Below are 16,118 nucleotides of genomic sequence, written 5' to 3' on the forward strand. Positions count from 1 at the left end.
GGGAGAAAAAGTAGCCGATGCAACACCTAACAATAATATTCATTTTGAGAATAACCGCCAGCCGTTCATTCCAATCATATGTGTGCGCTAGAGACTTGAATACTACTGAGGTGTTCCCTCTGGAGAAAGCAACCATGCGTAAAGCGCCACCAGTATAAACAGCGCCATATAAACACATCCTATGCCTCTTGTATTGATTGAGCAGCGCCTGCTTCACCTAAATTGTCGCAAGCTTTCTTGGAGTGCTGGGGTGCATAAGCGCTTCAATACAGACCTCTATAGTACGTACACCATGCCACTTTTTGTCGAATATACACTTGCCGCCTGGCATTTAAAGAACTCTGCGATTCAGTACGATGACAATTTCTCTACGTGTCTTTGATGTGAATGCTTGATTAAGTGCCATTGTTCTGCTGCAGTGAGCGAGAGGAGCGCACGCATCCCAGGCCACTCTCACATGGCCGCCAAGGAGCGACATGGTTTGTTACTGTCGTCCCTTTTCTCTGCGCGCGCGCATGTGCGTGTGCGTGTCTGTGCGTGTGTGTGTGTGTGTGTGTGTGTGTGTGTGTGTGTGTGTGTGTGTGTGTGTGTGTGTGTGTGTGTGTGTGTGTGTGTGTGTGTGTGTGTGTGTGTGTGTGTGTGTGTGTGTGTGTGTGTGTGTGTGTGTGTGTTGCGTTGTGCTGCGTCGTGTACCATCGTGTCGTGTTGTGCTGTTGCATTGTGTAGTTGTCTTGCATCGAGATATGCGCCGTCAAACTTGCGGTCAAAGTGTACGGTTTTTCCACTTACCTTTTTCAAGAAAACGCTGTTTATGCATTGCAGCACGCGATTGTATTTTGTCTGACACATCGAAAATCATCTCGAAACTGGCATAGTCCTGAGAATTTGTTCTAAGCCCATATGCCATGCATACTCACGAACTATAGTTCGCAGATTTATTCATGTGGCGTAGAGTAAATAAATAACACGTTAATTAACGCTGTCATGTTAATTATTTAGTTAAGCATATTGATATTTTTAGAAGTAATGGCCACCTCATTGAGTAATTTGGTTGAAGAGTTAGAACTGTGTTATCTACTACGAGCAGTTATTAAAATTTTGGTGCAAATAAAAAAAGCACCGTGTAGAATATTCAGCTGCTACGTTTTCTCCTTGAAGGTATTTTAGGGCACGGTATGCATAAATGGCTAAGTAGCTACTTTAGAATTTCCAAATAAAATTTTACCCTTTAGTTACACAGCTCAAGAACAGCAATATCGAAGGTGGTCAGTTTTATGAAACTGCCTTTGGAAAGTAATCTCCTGCTGCGGAAACCGTAACTATCTCGTTCGGGGTAGACACCTGAACTATTCTGTAGCAAAGCGGCGCCATTAGCACTTTAGATTGCGATGAGATTTCTCGCCCAAGTACCGACGAAACAAGAATCCCAATCAATCAATCAATCAATCAATCAATCAATCAATCAATCAATCAATCAATCAATCAATCAATCAATCAATCAATCAATCAATCAATCAATCAGTCAGTTTGGTCAGGTCAGGTCAAGTCATGTCAGATCAAGTCAGGTGAAGTCAGGTGAACTCAGGGGAAGTCATGTGAAGTCAGGTCAGTCTAGTCAGTCAAGTCAGTCAGTCAATTCAGTCAGTTAGTAGGTTAGTTCAAATTTACCAATGGAGGACGGTGAGCACGAAAGCGCGAAGAGACGACGTGAAAAACTCAATCGCCTGGCAGCATGCGGCAGCGAGGCAGAGCAGAAAGCAAAAATAAAAAATAAAAAGGGAAAAGAGTGATACTAAAGGCAGGGTCTGTAACCGCACATAAAGATATACACCGCAGATAATGAATGCTTAAACTTATAAGCTTAGCTCTCCATACTTGTCAATGAGAACACTGCAACGGCAGCAACAGGATAACGCTACAAGTTCGACTAATACTTCAAAGTAAAGAATTCTCAGGATGGTGCACTGATAATGGACTGTAGGTATTACTACAAGCATAAGAGAAGTACTTAATAAACGATGCAATGATATTCAAAATATTTTAATATCTGTGCCCATATAAGAAAATAATTTATTAGGCGCTACAAAGTGTCGTAAAGCGATTGCAGGTGATAAGTAGAACGGCAAGCCGGACGGAAAGTTCCATATGCCTTTGTCTCAAAGGTCAAAGCTTTTTATTTTTTCCTTTCTAATTTCGTTTGCACATTAATTTTACGTGCCGCCACCGCTCTGCCATCACTTCTCGCAGGCGGCTTGCTCAATGTGCCGGTCCCGCCGTCCTCGTCGACGGGCAAGGACCTCGCGCACACCACGTGGCACCAGCAGCCGCCAAGTGTTCGCGCCCACGGCGGGAGTCGCCGCCACGCGAAGCACCCGGGCCGGAAGAGCAAGAGGTCCGGGCGGCGCTCGCACTCCGCCGCTGCCACCGCAGCTTCGACGAATGCTGCGGTGGAGGATGTGGACTTGACGCCGGACAGCGCGACGCCGGCTCAATGGGAGCCGCCTGTCATGGAGACGACGCCCAGCGCCGTCCAAGACACGGCGGCGACCACGTTCGCACCCGCTTCGCTGCCGTCGGCACCGACCGTGACCGGCGGCAGCATCACCCAAAACGGAACGTTCAACTCATCGGCGAACCTCGATGAGTGAGTATGGCTGCGTGCATTCTGTGCGCGCGGCGTAAACAACTAAACTGGGTATAATGTATCCGCATCATGCTACTCACCCGGTAACGCTATATGTGTCACACAAACCCGCCTCAGCAACAAGGACGAAATGGTAAAACGTTTGAATGGCGGCGGTGGCGTCCGTCGTAATATATGAGAGTGACGACAAGAACAGAACTGTCGTCCGGATATAAGCGCCAGGACATCATGTTGGACAGACGACTGAAGTGAAATATTTGAAGGTGGGGCCATTGGAACAGTTTCGCGATGACAATACATAGACACTATTTCTCTCTCCCGCGATAAATTCAACCTCAATCGCAACATAAACTCGTGAGAAAGGCTTCATTGTCGACGCTTCAGCATCGCTGACCTTTATCGAGAGCATTCGCGAATGCTGCGTCTAAGGTTAAAGGATTTACGTACGTACACAGAGTTTGTGGAAGCGGCGTGAACTACTCGTACATTTATGTGCAATTAAGCTCTGAACACTGAAACAAGCATTGTCTCTATTTAATAAATACTGCACTTGTAATTTAAAGTAAAAAGAAAAATGCTACTTTTCGTGAGCATCAAGTACTACCTGTGTGAACTACAGGCCGCATGAAAAGGGCGAAATGATACTAGAATTTTATTTCAGGAAAAGTTGTCCATACTCTAGTCATTGCTGTGGCAGACAATCTCGCGAAACACAGAGGTCATTGCCACAACGAAGGCAGTTAAAAAGCCTCGTTTATGACAGTGGCAAATAAAATGCCCGTGAGGCAATGCCATCAAAGGCTGGAAACGTCTTCCGTCGAATGTTGTTCACGAAATCACAGGTTTCGGTGGCATAGTGTTTTAGAAACTATAGCTCCCGAACGCCACTATCGTTGCTGTAGCACATACCTCTGCGAATCCTTGCTTTGCTGATAGTTGCAGGTTCAGCAAAGTACGACAGCAGCTTTCACGCATATATATACGAATTATTCGCTTAAAATTCTACGCTTGATCGTTGTTCGACATTAGCATAAGACAAAAGGCACAATCGCCAGCAAGTGGAGACGCTGTGAATTTCCACCTGTAGACACAACCGCTATCCCACCGGTCGCGTACTACGCGCTTCTAATGAGGCCGTACATGTTACGCCAGCGTTGGTCTCTCGATCACACGAACGTGGCTCGTACACCACTGGGACACTCCAAGGACGCCCGCTGACAGCTGCGGCACTCGCGCTGTAGCTGTGGCGAAATTCAGTCGAGCCCTGCTCTCACCGGGCCTTACTTCAGCAAAGGTTCTGCACTGCAGTGCGTGTCTGCGCCTCGCTGCGATCCTTGCCGTCTCAAGAGGTCGCACACGCAAGCGCATTTGTTTAGGGCCAAGCTCTCAGTTAGTTTTGTGGTGCGCCGACAAGCTCCCGTGGCCTCTGGTGGTAATTGAGCGAGCAAACAATTCTGTAGCTTGTGTTACGCCACATATGTATACACTCACGGAAGGAGAATGGTCCCCGTCTGTTCTCATTCAATCAGGTTTTCAAACAAGCAAAGTAATTCAAGGCAGGAGAGGAAAAACAAATGTCACTGATTCTGATTTCTTTGAGCGGAGGCTTAGACTAGCTAACTGTTAACATTCAACTAACGGCGTGAAATAACGTCGGATAGCACCCCTACACCATACAGCAGCCAACACGCGCTATTGTGTTTCTCTAAAGAACGGTGTGCGTGTGCTGTCCAAGGAACTCTCGTTGTTAAATAACATGCCATTCCTCGCCATTGTCGGCCTGCTTCAAGGCAGAGCCTCGGAACTAACGTGCAGTACGACATATCTTCGCTTTCCCGAAGCGCCAGTGGGCAGATTTCAACAGAGGCCCTTTAAGCAACAGCAGCCCTGCAAGCCCTGTTAAGAAGCTTCGCAATGTCGGATGACTTGGCAGCGAGACGTTGGGGCACACGGTGGCGGAGGGCAAAGACACTTCAATTTCCGACCGGTGTGTGCCCGTCTTCGCCTCGCGGTTGCTGCCCGTCGGCACTGGGTCAGACTGGTGGCCTTGAGCCGCTTTGGTCGTCGCTCGCGAGCCCGGTTTGCTGGCGGCGGCATCGCACTCGTCGGATCGGCCGCCGGCGTTTTCAGTCGCGCGCGAGCCCGTATTCACACACATCGACGACGGCACACTTCGGTCCAGGCACGCGCCGCGCCCGGCGGCGACCGACGAGTTGGCCACGGGGGCGTTGCCTTGTTCTCCCACCGCACCTTGTAAATGGAACGGGTGGGCGATAGTGTCGCGGAGAACGTAAATTCTCTCTTACATAAGCTGTTTCCCAATGTTTATTTGCTGTATATTTCTCGACGTGACGACACTGTCATGATGTTAGCCGTACGTTTGCCCCGCCGAATGTTACTCGAATGCTGTGTTGGAGCACGCCGCATTCCGACTGCTTTACTAGCTAAAGAAAAAAAAAGAATTTTACACAATTCTTATTGTTGAACTTGTGACTACGGTGGCCGCCGGAGATAAAGTTACATGCGAAGGAAATACTTTTGTAGGGGAGCTCGGCGAAAGTGAATACTCGTGAAGGAATAGTACTAGGTGCATACTAAGTAATTCAAGTGACACTTATTGGGCACACTAGGCCCTTATATATATATATATATATATATATATATATATATATATATATATATATATATATATATATATATATATATATATATATATAAGGGCCTAGTGTGCCCAATAAGTGTCACTTGAATTACTTAGTATGCACCTAGTACAATATATATATATATATATATATATATATATATATATATATATATATATATATATATATATATATATATATATATATATATATATATATATATATATAAGGGCCTAGTGTGCCCAATAAGTGTCACTTGAATTACTTAGTATGCACCTAGTACTATTCCTTCACGAGTATTCACTTTCGCCGAGCTAACTTGGACCAAGATTTTGAAAACACCTATACGTTCTTCAAAACAGAAATCGCGTGGATGTCAGCGTTTATCTAAACATAGAGTACCATTTCTTTGCTCGTCTTCTTTTTAGTAATTAGTAGCCGAGATAAATTAACAAAATTTTTCAATATAGCTTTACACGTTCAGGCGTCAATAGGAAAGTTGTGGAGGTTCACAAATATTGCCCAACCCAGGTAATTCAAATGAGATAGCCTTAGCGTGGCCGTTTTTATTCGGGAAGAACGAAAGCCCGCGAAGTTTAAAAAATACCACGTGACAGCGCGCTCTGTGCGCCCGAATACGCCACGATTACAGCGCTCTCAACCGTGCTTTGTAAAAAACATCGCCAGTGCCACGCCTTCCCTTCACTTACGAGAAAGGGCATCAATCTTTGCTCGGCTCTGACATTACGGGCAGCGGTTATCGACAGCGCTCCGAAAAAGCGCTTCGTCAGCAGCCACTCGCGCCTGTCGCAGAAGAACGCGCCGTCATCAGCCGTTTATTCCGATATGACGAGAAGTGCAATCTTTTTCCAGCGTTCAAGTCGAATGCGGAATAGAAAAAATACACACAAAACATGCATCATACATCTGGAACCTGTGCGAGAGAGAGCGTCGATATTTGTTAACGCCGCTTTTCTTCCAAGCGGTGCCAGCGCCTATATGCATGTGAGCTCGACTATATATTACTGTCGTGCCGCGCAGCCGCTTCGAAGAACTTGTTTGCAGTGCCTAAAGCATGCCGTACTCAAGCGAGCAGAAGGCGAACATGGTCTTAGCCTTGGGAGCGGCATGTGGCGACAAGAGGAAAGCTGCCAAGGTGTACCGAAATTGGCAATGTGGGGGAATTCAAACCTAGCGCGAACACAATTATTAGGAGTTACTTGACGCTGACAGAAACAGGTAGCTTCAAGAAGACCCGGCACAGAAAGGGGACCATCAGTGAAGAGGATGAAGGGGACATTTTGGTTTTCATGAGTGCAAACCCTCATTACAGCGTGCGCGATGTGAGTGGTGAGGTTGGGACTTCAAAGTCTTCAGTGTCAAGAGTTCTTAGGAAGGCTGAAAGGCATCCGTATCACCTCCAACTACATCAAAAGCAGCAAGAAAGATACTTTCAATGGCGGCTTGATTTCTCAAATTGGATCCTTGTGAACAGTGATGAAATACCGGATTTTGTTGAGAAAGTGCTCTGGACAGTTGAGACAGCCTTCTCCAGAAATTCAACATCTATAATGCGCATTACTGCAGCGATACGAACCCGCATTGGGTGGCGCAGACCAGACACCAGTACCAATGGTCATTCAGTGTGGGGTGCGGTATCTTTGACGGAAGAATAATTGGCCCCATATTTTTTGACCACATGCTCACTGCTCAGTGGTACGTGAACGACATCTTGGAAGGGCCAGTCGACGATTTTCGCTGTGATCTTCCTCTTGCGTTTTTAAAGCGAACTTGGGATCAGCACGACGGTGCACCAGCTCACAGCAGCAACCTTGCCCGAGCCTGGCTTGACGAAGTCTCCAAACGCCAGTGGGTCAGGTGGCATGGGCCAGTGTCATGGCCTGCAAGGTCACCGGACTTGACACCTCTTCTTGTGGGGACATCTGAAAGACCGAGTGTACCGCAAACCTACAACTACACCAGAAGCGCTAAAGGCAGATTGCTGAGGCCTGCAACAAGATACCGTCTTGCGTCATCAAAAAAGCTACATCGTAGGTGCTGAAAAGTTGCCAATAATGCATTATGGCAGAGGGCGACTTGTTTGAACACATTCCTCAGACAGACATCGCAGCGAATAAATCTTTACAACCTTTATCCATGAAATGAGTCATCTGTGTGAAACTTTTGTAAGAAGTGGAAAAGGCATTAATGTAAGAAGTGGAAAAGTGTAATAGGAAATTACAAATTCTCTTCCGACAAGGAATGGACAGGAAGCTAAAAAGCAACCTTCCGTGTAAGTTTACAATTCTTCTTTTGTGACAACTAGCGTAATCACATGACGTTATCAAGCTTGTTACAATGCGTGTTTGCTTGTTGGGGTCTTGTTCCCAAATTCGAATTCATGAGCTTCTCATTTTTCCTGCTCATGCGTTCTGCTAGCGTGAGAGTGCAATTATCACCGCAGAAACGGGAGCCGCACTGTATTTCCAACTGCCGCACGAACTCACTGTCGTGTATCTCGGAACCAAGCACAACGCGAAGCTCTGTCGTGGACAGCAGGAAAGGCACGAAGCGAGCGAGGTTTTTTTACAAAGCACTGTTGAGAGCGCAGTAATCGTGGCGCATTCGGGCGCAAAGAGCGCGCGGTCACGTGGTATATTTTTAAACTCCGCGGGCTCTCGTTTTTCCCGAATAAAAACGGCCAGGCTAAGTCTATCTCGTTGGAAGTACCTGGGTTGGGCAGTATTTGTGAACCTCCACAACTTTCCTATTGATGCCTGAAAGTTTCAAGCTATAATTAGAAAGTTAATTTATCTCGGCTAATTTCTCAAAAAAAGACAAGCAGGAAATGGCACTGTAAGTTTAGATAAACGCTAACATCCACCACGCACCTTCTCTTCTGAAGAACGCATAGGTTTTTTTCAAAAGCTTGGTCCAAGTTAGCTGGGACACCCTGTATGTAAAGCGAAAGGGAGTTCGCCTGCGCAAGAACTGGCAGTCTAAAATAAGGCTCACTTCACAATAACCTTTCATTGTGGAACTCGCCACCTCACCTGCCTTCCCACAAACAGATATGGTCAAATTAACGAATAGAGTGTTAGTTTTCCTATCGTAGTGTGTGTGCTGCAAAGACATGCTTGAATTCTTTTTTTTTTGTTAGCAACCTTATTCTCTTCGGATGACGATGATGAAACAAATTTTATTGAAAACGGCAAGTGCCAGAGGAGTTTATTTTGCCTCCATTAGGTGGCCGCTAGGAGCCGTTGGGTCCAGCGACATGTTGGGTTCGCCTGATGACTTGTAGTTGGACCTCGCTGTTTGAGCTGAGCAGCGCGGTCTCCCCTTGCTCCGCGTTCGTGTATGTGTTGTTTGGTCCTTGCACTATGTTGGAGCAAGCCCAGATTATGTGTCCGAGGTCCACCCGATGATTAGTTGTTACATCGATCAGAATAGAGTACTGGGTAACAATGATTATAAGCGATCGGGTTTGGGAAGGTATTTGTTTGTAGCAGGTTCTTCTGGCTCTTCGGAACAATTGACCGTTACTGCGTCCTTTATATGATATTTTCTGGAGATCACTTTACGCTTCTGCTTGCCATTACTATACGATTATTCCTTTTCGTGCTTCATCGTCGATCGGTAATGCGACCGCAGACAACACCAGGCACGGCTTGTCCGGTGTGGCAGAGCAGAAAGAAACACAATTAGGAAGGAGGAATCATCACAATATGCCGGACTTGGTTTAGTGAATTAGTTGTTTTTTTCTTTAATGTATCGCAGGTACGAGGAAGTGTTCGAGTACTACTACGTGTACGACGACAACGAGACGTCAACATCGAGCACGCATCCGCCGGCGCAATACGCCGAGCCTGCCATTCCAATAAACCGGTGATGCTCGATGTACTGCTGGGTTGTCTTGCACTAGAATTGCTAGGGTATTTGCATACGCACTGTAAGAAGACCGATAGCAGGGTGTCAATTTGGTTGCATACGTATACCGTCGAACATTCTAGCGCAACATCAACACGAATGGGCCATGTAACGCACGCTCCTTTCTAATATAAGTAAGTAATGCTTAAACTATACCGTTACTTCGACAAGTGGCTCCACCAGAAATATGACTATAACATGATGGAGATGCGAGTCATCTCTAAGTTCATGATGAAATCGTAACACTTAGCTATCCAAACAAGGCAGGACGAAAGGTTTATGAAAACTTGGAATGATGAGTAGCAGTCGCACAAGGATTGTCTCTTTAAGCCAATGTTTCGACAAAGAGATTTGTTCTCGTCGGGGAATTGTCCGACACAAGTCACCTTGTCAAAACGTTGGCTTAGAGCGACATTCGTTGTTTGACTACTACTCGTCAACACTTAGCATTGGTGAATTGAGATGGCTTTTATCCTTAACCTTCCTTGGTGATATTCCCCCTATGATAATTTATAATTTTGTTTAAAAAATGCATGTTCTGTACGATCGGGATCTCGAGTCGTAGCAACCACAGCCTTCGAACTCCGCGCATAGTGTTACAATGACAATTTGCCGATTCCATAGTATCTAGTTTCTATTCGTGAAGAAGAATAAAAAGCTTGAGGCCGAAAGGGCGCTTGGGAGTGGACCCGCGTGAAAGTTGTTATTTAAGGGCGCGATTGATTTTTCCCGAAACTAATTTGCGCCTCTCGCATTTCTATCAATTCCATGCTGTACTAGGAGCTCCCAGAAGCTCCACTAATTGCCACAATTTTCAAAATTAGGTTTCCGCGTCTGCCGTGATCAATCTTCGACAAGTTCTCGCCGCGACACCTTCACACCGGCGCTCTATTTTACGCTCCGACACGAACTGTGTATCAACGCGGACCGCTTATCTCGCTGTCCACGCTTCGCTCGTGTCCGGCACGAAGCTAGACACGAGTCCCTCCTTCGGCGGCTGACCGTGTTTCTTTCTCCGCTGTCGCGCCATGCTTCATTTCTTTTTCTTGGCCCTTTCCATGTGTCCTCCTCATTTCATTCCCCTTTTCAACGGACCTCCTTTGTAAACTGACCTCAGCCGGACACGGTGGTCGAGCGAAGGAGACGAGGTCATCCGAAATGCGATTCATTTCTTCCTGCGGAAGCCGGAGAGACTTCGAGGGCACGCGGTGGCCAGCTCGCACGGCCGGAAGTAATTTCACCCGGATGCTGCGCTCTGGCGCGAGCACGGAATTGTGGAGACAGAAGCTTTGGTGCGGAAGAAGTCCGGCATCGGCAGCTGTGCGGGTGTACAAGCGCCCCTCATCTGCAGCGTCGATCTTCAGCGCTTTGAGTGAGCGCTTGCGTTCCTTGACGGGTCACGCGTGTATACAGCGGACCTCCCCGGCCTTCTCCATGGTGTACGTCTATTCCCCGTGATCCATCCGTGCGCACAGGCCGAAGAGCAATGACACGCTGTGGTACGCCGAAAAAAAATCCCTGTAACGCTTCGTGCCCGGCAATTTTGTCGTGCCACGCGCGATGCTATTGGTGAACCGAGTTGTCCCGTAATTCGAAGCGCTGCCCCAGTATCTGAAGAAAATGCTCACTATTTGCTGTGGCTCTGTCTAGGGACAAAGGCCATATGCGAGGAAGTGCTTTGCAAGTGCCAGGATACGCACATAGTAGCTTACATACTACGATCGCTCAAGTAGCCTAATTATGGACAAGCTTCAGAAGCTACTTAGGCATATTTTTTTACAAATTTCTGCGCATATTTAACTGTATTGCCACGTGCACTTATGTACCCTTTACTCGGGGTCTGCATTTCACCCAATAACTGAAAGTTATCGTTTTGCAACTTAATCCAATGTAGTCGAGTGTAAAAAACTCCAGGAAAGCATCTCTTTTCAGCAGGCGCTGCGATCGATCATAGTACCGTATGCTTGAAAATATGAAGACAATTGGTGAATGCTTATTGATGAATTATTGTTAGCAGCCCAAACCATCGGCAGATTAAAGATTAGGACGTACTTAAAATTAGTGTCATCTACCCACTCAGGCGGATTTATCAAGAGTCTGGTGGATTTCGTAAATGTATTAATGTAAAATGGTAAGAGTAATGGCAAATAAATGAAAGCAAGAAGAGTAGCGATATCTTGTGATTAAGCAGTCAGCCTAAGTGAACACAATCACAAAATATAACAAAATATAACGCGCGGAAAAGTTCGGCAGCATGTTGCACTCCTGTAACACGTGAAGGTGAAAGCCAGCTGCACACTTGGTAGCACATTAAGTTAAACGATCAGAGAGATCAGGCTTCTTGCAAGAAATAACGAGCCATAGCGTGAAGTACACGTGTGGCAACCCGTTGTCTGTGAGCTTCGGCCACCTCTCTACGTTGCCGTCTTGCATCGTCGCGTTGCTGCTTTCGCAGTTCGTCGTCTTCGGCTCGTTTTCGATGCTTAGTTGTGGCTTCGCGCGCCCGTATAGCGGAGTCAAACTCGCGCAAACGACGTTTCTCTTCGGCTTTACGTTGCATCCTCTCAGTAGGGGAAAGCAGCACTCGCGGTCGAATTCAATGAATTCAAGTGATTTCAATGAATGTATGCACTGTTCGTTTCACTCTGTTGAGCGCTTGTAGCATCTGCCTTAAGGGGGTGTGAGCCATTGCTTACAGTAATATGCGCCATTGCATCTTTGCTTGGTTACGGGGGTACGAGCCATTGCTGATGATGATATTTTTTGCTTCACTCGACTAGACGCCGCGTCTTTTGGGTATGAGCCATTGCGGCGAGCCACTTAAAGCTTTCGCCAAAAAAATGAAGAAGGAAGGACAACAAGAGGTGAAAGACAGAGAAAGGTCGATGGGACTCGAGAATCAATTTCACCATGGGGATGCACATATTCCTAAAGGTATTACAACCGAGCACGAAACCCGTGAAAGATAGCATAACAGAAAATTTCAAAGTAGGCCAGGATGTCGCCATTGAGGTTTCCAAGGTCCTTCCCCTCGGGGTGGAGAAAGGATGACAGTCCTGAACAGGCGTTTTGTTCGAATTCTACTTTGTGCTTGTCTTGCGCTGCCCGTAAGAAATGGCCTATGGTCTCGGAATTTTTCAGGTTCTGATAGTATAGGCCTAGGTCATATACAGTGTCCCTGTGCTTGCAGGTGTCAATTCTCTCTCGCGCACCGATCTGCTAGCCTCTTCGTTAGCTCATAAGGTAGAGCGACGGCCCCGGAAAGGCGTTCGCCCGGAGTTTGGAACCCGAAAGGACGATATTGTTCCTCAACTGGAAGCTTTCTTTCTGAGGAACCCGTGTGAAATTTTTTGTAGAAACATGTTACAATCGGGTGGATGACAATTTTTTCTTTCCATCTCAAAGAAATGCAAGTTCAACAAAGTACGAGCGCAGAGTATTGGAGGAGGAGGTCTTAAAAGAAAGGAGAGATCGGCTGGAAGAGCATGTCTCTATCCTGCTCCACAGCTTTGTTCACGTAAACCTAGATGAGGATCCATAAAATGAATGAACCACAGATTATTAAAGCGAAGAATTCTTTCGCTCTTCCCCCCCCTTTGCGTGGTCGGCTGTCTGGCCGAGTAAACAGGGTGATCCCGGAGACAGTGCAATCAAAGGTGGTGGCTTGGTGGGTCGGTCCTGATACCAGTGGAGATGTGTGTCCTCGCAATGGCTTTGTGTGGTGTGTAATGCGAGCTCATCATGGAGTAGGTGCAACGCCACAACCCTTTTTGCCCCCCTCTCGCTTCCCATCTCTTCCCCCTCCCCTATTCCAGGCCTCATAGCCTTAGTCAATAGAGGTAACGAATAAGCGGCCCCAGCAGCTCATCTCAACAGGTCTACCGCGTAGATACTTTGCCAGCCATTCTCCTATGGTTTCCGTCCATTTGTATTCATTTCGTGAGCCTTACAGAAATGATCATTATACCATGTGGTTAGTTTTCATGGGTAGGTGTTCCTTCAGCGAAGAGAAATAGTTCTGCGCACTCCGTCGGAGTATGCTTGACGTGAGTTGCGCTCCAACGGGCGTGAATTTTACGTGTCACACGCCGCGGCTTGGAGTTCAGCGTTCGAGAGCATAACAGAAACCGCGCCATAAACTCGAGAACACCAAGAAAACACGAAGAAGCTCCGTTACTTCATCGCGGAGGAGGAAACCACTTATGAAAGCTCATCCAGCGTTTGTGGGGATTAGCGGTCCGGTTCGTATTTCATCCCGGACCGTCGAAGCGCGCGAACAGCCAAAGGAGGTCTCTCCTGACGCAACGAGGAACAGCACGAATCTGCCTGGCGGCGCGAGATTTGTTTATCATTCGCTCCCTGGCAAGCCCTCTGCCGGCCCGACGACGCTACATACAGGTATATATGGCCTTGACACGGGAAGGCGTGCACACTAGCGCGCGCATAGAAAACTACTGTATGTTTCCGGGTGCAACCCAATGGCATAAGTATCTCCGTGTTGTTGGTTGTGCTGTTGTATCCTCGACACAACAGCATGGCGAATGTCGTTTCCACGCAAGATGAAGCTGCTGCTTGCCCTTCATCTTCTTGTTCATCTTATCGTTGTAAACCACGTTGCACCTTTGTTAGTGAGCCTTCGTACTCCTTACGGAGTGCACGATAGCTCCTTATATTTTTTATTCCGTGTTTGTTTAGTTCCTGCAATGGGTTGAGCGGAATGGCCTAACAAATAATAGAACTTTGTGCTTGAGTGCATACCGTGTTGTGAGGCGCACTTTCCAAAGAGTGACGCTGTCGTCAGGAATTTTGATGGTAATGATGGTGTCCTCTAATATGGCGCATGCGCACTAAGGGGGATTGGTACAGAATATAGTAGCGCACATATTTTTATATTACATCATAACTTTTCTGTCTTATATCAAGGCTTCAAGACGCTGACTTAAAAAAAACGTGATTATGATCCTGATTTTGTAATTACCACTTATTTTAGATATGAAAGGAAGAAAAGTTGTTCTTTTGTAGAAAAAACCGGCAGAAGCCATCTTACAATGACTGTTGACGGTAATGCGCTTATCATTGAAGTAGTACCGCGTGTCCCAGCTTACGCTAGCGACGCTATCCAACGAAAAAAAAAATAGGATTATGAAAACACGGTGTAAAATTCAAATATATGTCCTGCGGTGTTTGGCCGTCAGAGGTCTGAAAGCCCAACACTGTAGTTCTTATATTGATTTCTTGCATCGTATTTTTTATCTTATTTTTAGTTGAACAGCTTGGCTTGCATGAGCTGGGACACCCTATATAGTGACACAACGTATTGCCACCGTCGAGACGCCTTACCTATGAAGTGTGTGCTACAGTGGGACTCCTCTCTCGGGTTTCCATGAGCACCCCGCGCCATCTAGCTGCGCCACCGCAAAGCCTGCGCGTGGCCTCCGAAATACATAGCATGCAAGTGCATGCGCTGAGAAACGCGCCATGAGGGAACCGGGCTCCTCTTCCACGTTTTTTTCTGAAACCGCTGCGCCATCTAATGGCGCTGCCGAGAAGGCCTCACGTGGCCTCCGAGATGAGATGCGTGGCGCGCCGGTGCGTGCTAACGTTGCTTTCTTGCCGCACGCCCAGTGGCACACACATCAGTGATCCAAATTGGCGAGAGCTTCTTTGAAGAGCGGCGCATACCCAGTGCATTCATGGCGCAGCTCGCTAAGCGTTGATATTGAAGAAGTTCACTGAAATATGCCCGTACTGGGTGAATTGGTGGCACAGCCTGCTAAATTGTCGGGCTGCTGTCTTTGAGAAACAGCTGTGAAGTGGGTTCGATTTTACCTAGCTCCGCAGAAGTTTCAAAGGTTTTCTAATGATACATTCGCCTGGTCGAAATCGCCCATCGCGAAGGCGGCTAGTCTAAATGCAGCCGGGCTCCTCTCGCTGCGGGGTTAGCCTGCCGTGGTTGGCCTGGCATACATAGCCGGCAAGTGTCCCGCCTGAGCCTCCTATGAGTGTCACTGTTTGTGTCACCAGGTGTTGAAGAGCTCCGTGTCTCGCATGAAGGCAGTCAGCAGCCGCTGCGCCCTCCTCCTGATTGCCGCAGGCCCTCCTGGGTAAACGACGTCTTCAAAGGTCCTGTGCGAAACACCGTTCTTTTGCGGGCTGTCGACCATCGCTTTCCTTTCTGTGTCGAAATGCGGGCATATCCAAATGAAATATTCGACGTCGGCGATCTCACCACAGAACACATAGAACGGGGAAGCGCATCGTCCACTCTTGAATAAGTAACCAAGCCGGGATGTACGAGGAGTCGGTTCGGATTCGCTACAACAGTGTTGCTTCTTCCCGAGTAAGTCCATGGGTCACACAGGCTGGGTGTGGAGTCTGCTGGATCGCCCTAAGCTGAATACGGATTGCATCCTTAGGGTTCAGAAAAATCTTTGGCGCTCTTACTTTTGGAACGCCTGTCAGCGCAGCACAGCCAGCTCGATGCTCTAACCGTTCAAGCATGGATTGCAAGGTAACCCAGGTCGGCGGGAAAACGGTAAGATACATAGGTATATAGGTAGATAGGCAGTTAGCCCTAGGAAAGTCCGCGAAGTGCCCTAAGATTGCTAATAGCCTTAATAAATAAAATGTAGAAAAAGGAAATAGCACTCCCTCCCCCAGCGCTTGCCGTATTCGTTTTATCTCTCCTAAAAGGAGATGGCAAAAAGGGGACGGCGTGTGCAAGTACACAGTACACGTGCAGCGAGATTACGTCGACTAAGGTTCTCATCGGTCACCGCTTCTGTTTGTACTCCGACTACACCGGATTTCGTTTTCGCTATAGAGAGGTGTACAATCTGCAAATGTTTGCGACGCGTGGTTTTCATAGGTCAGGAGCAAGCCCGCCGCAGTACCGTCTGGGA

At 47.3% G+C, this 16,118-nt stretch overlaps 1 protein-coding gene across 1 annotated transcript; it reads left to right on the top strand.

Annotated features, from left to right (window-relative positions):
• The first annotated feature begins 457 nt into the window (after window positions 1–457).
• On the top strand, window positions 458–9,178 carry LOC142583488 (uncharacterized). The gene is made up of 3 exons (XM_075693975.1): window positions 458–479; window positions 2,248–2,644; window positions 9,067–9,178. The coding sequence occupies exons 1-3, from the start codon at window positions 458–460 to the stop codon at window positions 9,176–9,178; spliced, it is 531 nt and encodes a 176-aa protein (XP_075550090.1).
• Window positions 9,179–16,118: the final 6,940 nt, after the last annotated feature.

This window comes from Dermacentor variabilis, chromosome 5 (genome assembly GCF_050947875.1).
Source record: "Dermacentor variabilis isolate Ectoservices chromosome 5, ASM5094787v1, whole genome shotgun sequence".
NCBI classification, from domain to species: domain Eukaryota; kingdom Metazoa; phylum Arthropoda; class Arachnida; order Ixodida; family Ixodidae; genus Dermacentor; species Dermacentor variabilis.